At 64.7% G+C, this 10,239-nt stretch overlaps 1 protein-coding gene across 1 annotated transcript; it reads right to left on the bottom strand.

The window, feature by feature from the left end:
- Nucleotides 1-6,213: 6,213 nt before the first annotated feature.
- SCRT1 (scratch family transcriptional repressor 1) lies at nucleotides 6,214-9,789 on the bottom strand. The gene is made up of 2 exons (XM_023248784.2): nucleotides 9,252-9,789; nucleotides 6,214-7,234 (listed from the first exon to the last, which is right to left on the bottom strand). Exons 1-2 carry the CDS (start codon nucleotides 9,364-9,366, stop codon nucleotides 6,297-6,299), a joined length of 1,053 nt encoding a protein of 350 aa, XP_023104552.1. The 5' UTR covers nucleotides 9,367-9,789; the 3' UTR covers nucleotides 6,214-6,296.
- Between the last annotated feature and the right edge of the window lie 450 nt (nucleotides 9,790-10,239).

The following is a 10,239-nucleotide window of genomic DNA, read 5'->3' on the forward strand; positions in this document are numbered from 1 at the left end:
TGGCCAGCCGTGGCGGCGCGCGCCCGTTTGTAGTCCGCGGGCGCGAGGGGTATTCTGGGAGTAGTGGTCCCCCCCCGCGCGCGGCACCCTGGGAGCGGGGGCCGCCCAGCGCGGCGCACGCTGGGAGTCACGGTAGCGGGGCTCAGGCGGGAGCGTGTCTGCTGGCGGACGGCCCGCGACGGGGCCACTGCCCCGCGGGCCTCGGCGTCTCTGCGGAACTCGTCAGGCTTCCTGGCAGCTGCGGGCCGCCCCTGACCGCTTGCCTGCTTCTTCTCCCACTGTGTAAACACTGGGTTTCGTCATTCCCCAGCCGAGGCGCGCAGTGTGGGGTGTAGATTATGGAGAAATGCCTCTTGCGTTACCGTCCGGCCGCCCACGTCCCTGGGGATTCGCCTCGCCCACCACCCAGCGTGTTGGTTCCGGACGCGCGGCGCGGCGCGGCGCAGTTGTGCTCCACGAGCCCTCTGGTTACCACCGCAGAAGCACCCTCTTTACTTCGGCTTAGGTTGTTCCAACAAGCGCCGGACCAAAAGATGGAGCAAGAGAAAGCCCTCCCAGGCCCCGTGTCCCTGGGAAGCCCGCCCGGCCCACTGACCCTACCTCAAAGTGCCCAGCAAGGACAGGGAAGGTGCAGCCCCCCCCCTCCCATCCCCGCGTGGCCACACTGTGGCCCGCCTCCACCCGGCCCCCCTTGCACCCACCTCCACAGACTTGCAGGGCCTCTCTCCCTTCCACTCCAGCTAGTTTTGCCAGGGCTCGTGGAGCCTGGAGTGTCGGATGGTGGGGACCCAGAGGCTTCCGTATCATTGCACAACCGCACAGTGCAACCCGCTAGGGAGCAAGTGTGCCTTCCACCTTAGCTTGACACACATCTTTGCATAGGGCATGGAGTGTGAGCACCCTGGATTTCAGAGTGTGAGGGTTCACTGGAGGCTGAGGGAGGGTTTACCCAGCAGCAAAATGGGTTAACCATTCACTCCCAAGGTGAGCAGAACCAAGAGCACCTGTCTAGAAGCAAATAAACTGAGAGGTTCAGCCTCAAGTTAGTGGCCTCTATGGACTGGCCACTGCCTTTCCCCCGGGGCACACCCCTGTTCCACCACCTTCACCACAGTGCCTGGGCCACCTAGTGACACGTTCCTGTTGCCACTGGGCCATCTAGGACTGATACCAGCCTAGCATCTCTACCTGGCAGGCTAGGGCTATCTGACAGTTGTCTTCGAGTAACCGGGCTGCCCTGACTGGGGCTGGAGAGCCATTCCCACACACCCACGCAGCTCAACTTGGGTGAGTCAGGATCAATCTTGTCTCCTATCCAGTCTTCCAAAACTCTCATCTGTTCATTGGGTGGTCTGGGCCAGGCAGAGCTAGGCCTTTCTGAGTACTGATCCCAACGGAGGGGGAACAAAGGAGAGGGTCCTCTCGGGAGGCCAGCATGGAGGAGTGAGCCCTGGGAGCTCTGCCACACACACCCACGAGTCTCTGCATGCCTTCTGGCCGTGCCATCCTTCAATACAGCGCCAAGAACTAGAGGCCCCGCCCAGGCAGAGATTGGCGACTCAGGCTTCCAGTAGGCCTGCAGAGGCCGAGTGCAGTAGTCAATAATGAGTGAAGGGTCATGTTGGAGGCAGCTGCCTGTGCCCACATCCCAGCTCCAAACCGTCGGCTGTCAAGTGGCAATGGGAGTAAAGCAACCAGAGTGGACAAGGGATCACCAGGGAGGACCAGTCTGGTGGGGAACTGGTGGGACAGCCAAGGTTCTGGCACTGGAGTTGAGTGAGAGGAAAGCCAGGCATCAAGTTAAGAGGTAGGCACAGGCTGTGAGAACACCAATAAGGAAGAGCCTCAGTACTGGTGTGGGCTGGTCCTGGAGGGGGACATTGCCTGTGGGAGAGTGTGGATCAGGCCTTGGGAGGGAGAGTGGGCCAGTGCAGCAGCTTTAGAATTCCCCCTACCCCGGAAGCTCCAGTTACCTTAGGATCCAGGGCACCGGGGGGGGGGGGGGGGGGGGGGGAGGGTAAAGGTTAAGGTAGGTGGGGTTTCTTGGTGACAAAGGTGTACAAGAGGGGTTGTGGAAGAAAGCTCAGTGGGGATTTCCCTGCCAGGGGCAGCAACTGATTAAGGGACTAGAGGCCAGGAGCCTTGCAAGCCTGGCTGGAAGAGGTTCAGAGGTTAGAACCTCAACCTGTGGCTGAGGTGCCACAGGCAGGCCACTGAGGTCTGTGAAGGGTGCGGCCAGCCGGGAGACATGGGACATGGTGGTTAGCAGACCATGCTGCCCATTCTTTGGGATACAAAGTCCTGTCCACGGAAGTCTGTGGAGACTGAGGGTTGTACTCATCCCAGGCCTCAGGGAGTCAGCCTTCATCCTTCCACCCCCACTGCCCCTCAGGGTCCTGAAGAAGCAGAAATTACCAGTCTAGACTCAAAAGCTAGGAAGGAATGGGCATTCCTCCCTGCCATTGGCACCCACCCAGGGGTGACTCCAGGTGTAGGATGGGGGAGGTACTGGGACAGGACTTATGTCAAAGGCAGGCCTTGGATAAGCTGTTCTCCCCGCTGATTGTTCACGTGCAAATTTGGCGAATGCTTACCCCAGCCTGGGGACAGTGAAGGTCAAAGGTCCCTGACCTCTACCAATAACAGGGGCTTTCACTCCTAGGGTTTTACTCTTGACAGTGCTCCCCAGAAGAGGGTGCCCACCTCCATGTGAGCCCCACCACGAGCAGCCTACCAACTGACATCCTCCTGAAGTTCAGGCGCCCCTGCTGTCCACTCTGATGAAGTCTAGGCAGGCCTGTCTCTGCTGGGGTTCAGCTGGCTCTGGGATGACCTGGTTTGACTACATGTCTCCAAAGACTTTGGGCCTCTCAGCTCATACCTGCCAACCTGAGTATCAGGGGGCATTGCTGGGGCAGGGGGGTCCCTGTTCCTGGCCTGTCCCTGACCAGCACAGTCCCACCCCTCATCTCAATTTGATTCATCCTGTCTAGAGCTTGAGGGCTGTGGGTGGCTGTGGAAGCCTCTCTGTCCCCTGGGTGGCCCCTCCCCAGAAGCAGCATGAGTCAGCTGTCTGTGGAGGCCTCCTCAGACAGTGGGGGTCAAGATGTGAGCAGCAGGAAGCAGAAAGAGGCCAGACTTTGCACCTTCTCCTGTTCCCATTTTCTCCACTGGCATTGAGAAGGGCTTGTTGGTGGCTGTCAAGCCTGAGGAGCAGCAGGAGCCCCTATGGGAAGAGTAGACACACCTCTGCAGGCCCTGCTGTACCTACTCGGGTGATTCTAGATCACTCTTGGGCCAGGCCTGAATTCAGGCTGGAGATCCTAAGCAGAGCCGAACAGCAGAGCCTAACCCCAGTTCCCAGCCCAGAGCAGACTAACCTGCCAGCTGCTTTGCATGGGGGGGGGGGGGGGGCGGTTCTCCCGTGGCTTGGCCTGCCAAGCTGGCCCTCCCATGGGGAAGAAGATAGCCCTCCTGAGCAAGGGGACAGTGCCACACCCTCACGAAAGGTAGTGACATGACCTCAGGGCTGTGTGGGCAGGCTGCCACTCCCAGCACTGGACCTGCACCAACCTTGCCTCTGGGATGCAGCAGGGCTAGGAAGCCGCCCCCCAGACATCCCAGCACCCCCTGTGGCATGGGCCCAGCACTGGATACATCAACCCGACACTCCAAGTTCTATCAAGAGTGGCATTTATTCTCCTCGTGGAGGTGCGGCGCTCCGGGGAGCTGGTGCTATTGTGCTTAGGAAGGAGGTCTGTCCGTCCGTCCGTCTGTCCGGCCGGCCCAGCCCCAAACGGGGGCGGAAGAGGGGCGCGGCCCGAGTAAAAATCCCGGCCTGTTCCGGGTGGGAGTATGTACAAGGCGGCGGGGCGCAGGCGGGGGTGGGGGCGGGGCAGGCCGGCGGCCGCAACCCCCACCCGAGGGCCCCCGCATCTCGGGCCCTACTCGTAGAATCAGTACAAAATAGGTGCTACCTAAACGTTCCTTCTACCTGAATTCGCTAAGTCGGTTATTGTGCTGCTTAGTTATGGGGGCGGGAGGGGGCCCATGGCTTTCCACGGCGGCGGGGTGTACGGAGAAGCGGGAGACCCTGGCCGGCCCACGGCCCTCTGGCCTTCTCCTTAGGTAGGTAGACAGGCGTGTGGGGGTTGGGTGGGGCGCCTGTGTGTGCGTGTGCATGCGGGTGTGCCCAGCACAGGAGGGCAGGCCCCAGCTTGGGAGCTGTGTGGACACGAGTTGCGGTATAGAGGGTTTGGATACGGGCCCTGCTGCGCTGGGCCCTCAGTCTGCTCCTGCAGGTGCGGCTCGGCGGCAACTCGGTGCCCACTGGGGTGGCGCTGACCAGGTCATACACTGCAGTGTGCACCTTTTGTCTGGCCTGGGGCCTTGGCCCCACACAGCAGAGCCTAAGTGGCCGAGAGATGGAAGGACTGAGAGTCGTTATGGGTGGCCCTGGTCGCGCTGGGCCTTGGGGGCCCTGGGTCTGTGCCACCTGAGCTGAGAACGCTAGGCCCAAGTCAAAGGTAGAGCCCAAGTGCACCCAGCACTGGACCCGGGCCGGGGTGGGGAGGAGGTAAAGGGGATGCAGGGTTGGGTCTAGGGGCCAGGCCTTTCTCTGCATGTGCGGCCCTCCTTGGCCCACCCAAACCTGATGGACGCCTGTCACGAGCGTGCAGCCCCTGCAGGCCGCTGCATCCCTGGCCGACTCTGCAGCGGGCCTGGCACATAGTAGGTGCCCAATGAACAGTTGGTGGGTAATGGATGACTGAAGGAGGGGTCTTGGGGGCAACCACCCCGCCCCTGCCCCCTGGAACCATTACACCCGCAGGGCTCTGCCGTGGGGGGAGTAGGGAGGAGGAGGGGAAGAAAGTCTGCGCGTCCGGCCCCGCGCAATGTCCCTGATCTAGGGGCCTATGGGGTGGATAGGGCAGGGGGATACCTGATTCTCAGTAACTCTAGAGGCGGCGGCAGCTTCGCATGCAGTGCGCATTATTGCTCTATAGTCGGCATCGGACTAACTAAGAGGGAGAGGGAGCGGGCAGCCCCGGGAAGGGACGGGAGGAGGGCTGGGGCTGCATGCAGTGACGTCACAAAGGCGGCGGCCAATGGGGCGGGCCCTTGGGGCGGGGTCGCCGCCGAGGCTTTGGCATAGACGGGCGAAAGTTGGCAACAGAGTGGGGGCGGGGCCTGGGGCTCGAGGGTGGGGCCCAGGTGGGGGCGGGGTTCGGGGGCGGGGAAAGTGATCCCGGACATCCCAAGCCCCGGGCGTCGGCGGGAAGGATGGGGGCCTCAGCGCCCCTTCCCTGACCCGAGTGCAATCCGTTCATAAATAAAACGTACAAATACAGAAAGAAAGAAACCCGACGCGTCCGCAACCCCCCCAGGGGGCTTTACCCGCAAAGCGAATACAGAGAGGTGTGTAATGGGCCGTGCCCAGGCCTGCTTGCCGGGCCCCAGGATCCGTCCTCCAACACCGAATGCCGGGGGACGAGGGAGGGGGCCCCGGGGCAGGGCAGGAGTGGGGTCTGAGGAGGTCGGATAAGTCCATGCGATTCGATATGCGTCATTATTATTCGTTATGAAGGACAGAGCCCGGGAAGCTGGGCTGGAAGAATTCGGATTTGGCAGAGGATGCGGGGCGAGGGTGGGAGAGCGGCTTGGACTGAGGCCCCAGAAAGAACCCGAGGGAGAGGGGTGCCGCCGTCCGCCTCTCTCCCCGATCCCCAACGCGTCTATCACTCCTGGGCTTCAGCGAAGACTGAGGAGTAGGGACGCCTCTGCAGGCCCCTCCCTCCTGCTCTACCCCCTCTTCCCCCCCCCCCCTCCCCGGTCTGCTCCCCGGACGTCTAGGCCGCAGGCCTGGCCCTTGGAAGGTTTGGGAAAGGAGTGGGGAAGACCTGAGTCTCTGCGACGCGATCCAGGGGCGCAGAGGAGGGAGGAGGGGGGGGTGCTCCCCACCTCACCCCACCCCGGTCTTCAGAGACCTAACTCGGAGATGAGGTTCGGTTCTGGGTCTCCTCGACCCTATTGCTGGGAAAAAGCCTGGGGCACCCTGGAGGGGAAGGGAGGGGGTTCGGGGTGGGTCTCCCCTCAGGACCCTATTGCTTGAAGGGGCCGACAAGGCCCCTGGCGGGCGGGGCGGGGCCGGGCCCCCTCCCTCTATTGCTGTGAGGAGGGGCCCGCCCTCCGCCCCCCGCCCCCCCCCCCCCCCCGCCCGGGCGCTGGCGGAGACTTCCCTGGGGGCCCGTATTGCTGAGAGCCGCCCCGGCTGGGCTGGCGGAGGCACCGCCGCCCTAGGCCTGCACGGGGCTGAGCTGCGGCGAGGCGGCGGGCGCCTGGGCCGCGGGGCCGCCCCCGCCCGCGCCGCCCTTGAAGCATGCGGACTCGTAGTGCTTGTTGAGATAGGACTTGAGCGCGAAGCTCTTTTTGCAGCGCTTGCACTGGAAGTGCTTGAAGGCCGAGTGCGTCTGCATGTGCGCGCGCAGGTTGGAGCGGTCTGCGAAGGCCTTGCCGCAGTGCGCGCAGCCGAAGGGCTTCTCGCCGGTGTGGGAGCGCATGTGGCCCTGCAGCAGCCAGGGCCTCGAGAAGGCCTTGCCGCACACGCCGCACTTGTGGCGCAGGTCGTGCGTGAGCAGGTGCATGGCCATGGCCGGCATGGACACGTACACCTTGCCGCACGTCGGGCAGCGCCGCGCCAGCTGACTGTCCAGGCTGCGGTGCGTCTGCTTGTGGCGGCTCAGGTTCGACGACGTGGCGTACGTTTTCCCGCACTCGCCGCACGCGTGCCGGCCCCCTGCGCCGCCGGCCCCGGGCCCCGCGCGCGCCTCCGTGCTCACCCCCGCGCGCGCGCCGCCCCGGCCCGCGGCCCCGGCCCCCGCGCCGCGCGCGCCCGCCCCGGCCCCGCCTCCGCCGTCGCCGTCGGGAGCCGCCGCGGAGGCCGTGGAGGGAGCGGCGGCGTTGGCTGCTTTACGGCGCGAGCGCCCGTCGGTGATGAAGAAGGCGTCAGCCGCGTAGCCCTCGCTGACCGCCGCGTCGCCGTTGATGTAGCCGCCCGCGGCTGTGGCCAGCTCTGGGCGCGGGGTGGGAGGCGGTGCCGAGCCCGCGGCCGCCGGGCCCAGTTCTCCACGCACGGCCGCCGCGTACATGGGCTCTGGGGACGGCCCTTTGAGCAAGGCCGCCTCGGCATCGCCATCGTAGACGGAGGCGGGCCCCGCGTAGTCGCTGAGGTATCCTGAGGGCCGAGGCGGACAGACAGGCAGACACAGAGGGAGGGGAGGCGGGCAGCGGGCGAGACACACACGGGCAGGCGGCGGGAGACACGGGGTCCGGGAAGGAGGGGACCAGAAGAAGGACAAAGGAGAAGGGGCCGGGGTACCGCGGGGCCAGGAGGACGGAGGAGGCAGGGAGGGGAAGAGAAGAGAGGAGAGATGAGACTGGGCCGGGCCCCGGCTCCGCCCCCGCCGCCCGCCGGCCCCACCCTCACAGGGGGAGGGAAAGAGGCGCATCCTCGGGTGCGGCTGCCCCCCTTCCGCGGAGCCTCAAGGTCAGGGGGGAGGGGCGGCGCTTCCCTCGCCCTCCTTCTTCCACCCCTCCTCCCCCTCGGGTTCTCCCCACTTCAGCAGTTTTCCCTGATTATGCAACACACTGCGGACCCGCAGCGCACAAAGCCAGGACCGCCCACCGAGGGACCCCGTAGCTCCCGCCTCTCGAGGTTCCCAACTGCTCTTCCCCGCGGCACCTGGAACTCGCGCCCAGCCTTGATGCTGCCCCTCCTTGGTCCCCTAGGCCCCCCCCCCCCCAACAAGCCCTGAAGACTTCTGCCTCCGGCAGGCCCTCCTACCCTCTCCACCTTCCTTCTTACCTCCCAGGTCTCCTACTACTCACTGAACTTGACCCCCTCCCAGCTGCAGCCTTGTCTTCCTCCATCCACTCTCCTTCTTCCCCAGCTCCCTTCGGTCATCCTCCACCCCTGGGTCCTACCTTGTTACACATTGCCCTCTTCCCCCAGGCCCTAACCCGTTGTGGGCGCCTTCCCAAGCCTCAGGACAAGTGACCAGGGAGCCGCTGTGTTGTTGGAGAGTGCAGGGGCATTCCGCAAGGGGACACCTTCCGTGGGACAAGCTGCAGGCAGGCAGCATCATTCATGGCACAGGATGAATCTCACAGCCTCAGAGTCACAAATGCACACACCGAACGATGCAGCCTCTGGCTTCTTCAGGGTTACACCCAGCCTCCCAGCCACGGTCAACCCTGGAGTGCCCTCACAGGGTGGGTTGCACGAAGATCCCGGCAAACCACCTACTCATGCAGGGTCACACATGCGGCCACCCTGGACACACTCTCAGCCAGGGTCGCCAGTCACATGGGTGCCCAGCAGCCTCAGAGTCACATGGTCCCATGTAGTGGCACACAGGCAGGCACACACTCATACAGGGTCACACACAAGCGCACACAGTCACATGGCTGCACGCAGTCACATGGGCGCACACAGGCTCACACACAGGCTCACACAGGCTCAGGTCACACTGGTTCTGCCACCCCACGCTGCTGGCACCCCCAGCTCTCTTGCCTGCATGCTAACAGTTGTCCTTGAACTTGGGCACCCTTACACAAAGAGCCTCCCCCTGACACCAGCACCATGGACCTCCCTACCTACAACCCTCCTGCTCACATTCTCCTCCCTGACCCTGGTTGCAGGGGAAATACTGCTGCTGCCTCTGCTGGTACCTTAGCCCTGACAGGTGGCGGCCCCCACTGGACCCATGCCTACTCCCTGGAACTCACAGCATTCTGCTAACCATAGCCAAAAGAGAGAGGGAGAGAGAGAGAGAGAGAGAGAGAGAGAGAGAGAGAGAGAGAGAGAGGATACTGAGGAAGGCCCAGGTTTCTGGGTGTGGGTTTGCATGCATCCAGGTCCTGTCATGTCAGCAAGTGCCCATATGACTGTATATGTCCTCGCATGCTCAAGGTGTGGGGTACTTTCTATTTCTGACCTTTGTTCCCCACCTTCTCTCCTGCACTGACACTCTCCCTTCCCGGGTCTTGGCTCTGTTCTGGCCTGCCTCTGCTTTCCCCTCTCCCCACCCTCCTCCACAGTCCGGCTCCAGCCACTGCCTCCTTCTGGTTCTGCTTCCCTCGGGTCTATTTCCGGGGGCTCCTGACCCCTCCAGCCCCACACTCTGGCCCTCTGCCCCTTCCAGCTATTGCCTTGGGCCCCTTGCTGCCCCCAGACTCAGCCCAGCTCGCACCTTTCTCGTGCAGTCGCACTCCGAGGTCGCTGCGGGCGCGCCCGTAGGAGCTCTCGAGGTCCGCCGAGGAGAACGTGTCAAGTTTGACCTTCTTGACCAGGAAGGACCTGGGCATGATTCCTGCGGGGCTCCGGCGCTGCGGGCCTGCGGAGCCGGGGCGCGGGGGGGGCTGCGGCCGCGGCGGGGCCCCGTCACCATCCGAGGAGCGGCGGAGGCAGCACGGGTCCCCACTCTGGCCTTTGGATGCTGCCGCTGGAGTGCCGTCCTCTCTTCTCCTGCCTGCCCTGCCTTTCCTCCTCTCCTCCTCTGGACGCCTCTTCTTTTCCTTCCTTCTTCTCTTCTCTTCTCTCTTCTCTTCTTTTCTCTTCTCCTCTCTTCCTTCTTCCTTCCTTCTTTCCTTCCTTCCTTCTTTCCTTCCTTCCTTCCTTCCTTCTTTCCTTCCCTCCTCTGGTCCCGGCTTCCCAGCCCGCAGTGCCGCCCCTGGACAGGCGGGGGAGGAGGCCGGGGGGTGGGGGGTGGGGAAGGGGGGAGCGGCTCCGTCCCGGGCCCGGAGGCTGCGAGTGGGTGCAGGGCTGGCCCGGCTCCGCGGCCCCCTTCCCCTCCCCCCCCCCACCGCCGCGGCGGAGCCTCAGTCAGCGACCCCCCATGCCCCTGGGGGTGGAGGCGCCGGGCCCGGGGAACGCGGCGGCGGCGGCGGCGGCGGCGGCGGCGGCGGCGGGAGCGCCAGTAGCTTCAGCACCGCGGCCAGCGCCGGCCCGGCCAGCACCTCGGCCAGCGACCGGGCGCGCTCAGCCGCCGCGGGCGGCGAGGGGCGGGCCGCGGGGGCTCTGCCGCCAGGCGGGGGTCCTCGGCGGGGGTCTCTGGGAGGCTTGCTTTATTGTTCTGCAGCCCGAGCGAGCGGCGGCGGCGGCGGCGGCGGCGGCGAGCGGGGGGCGGGGGTCCTCGGGGGGAGGGGTGCGCAGGGAAGGCGGGCCGAGGGAAGGAGAGA

Source organism: Felis catus, chromosome F2 (genome assembly GCF_018350175.1).
Source record: "Felis catus isolate Fca126 chromosome F2, F.catus_Fca126_mat1.0, whole genome shotgun sequence".
Lineage (NCBI taxonomy): Eukaryota > Metazoa > Chordata > Mammalia > Carnivora > Felidae > Felis > Felis catus.

Coding starts and splice junctions, on each gene's coding strand:
- SCRT1 (XM_023248784.2), bottom strand. CDS start 9,366: ATGCCCAGGTCCTTCCTGGTCAAGAAGGTCAAACTTGACACGTTCTCC. Junction 7,235..9,251: donor AGTGCGACTGCACGAGAAAG/GTGCGAGCTGGG, acceptor CTCGGCCCTCAG/GATACCTCAGCGACTACGCG.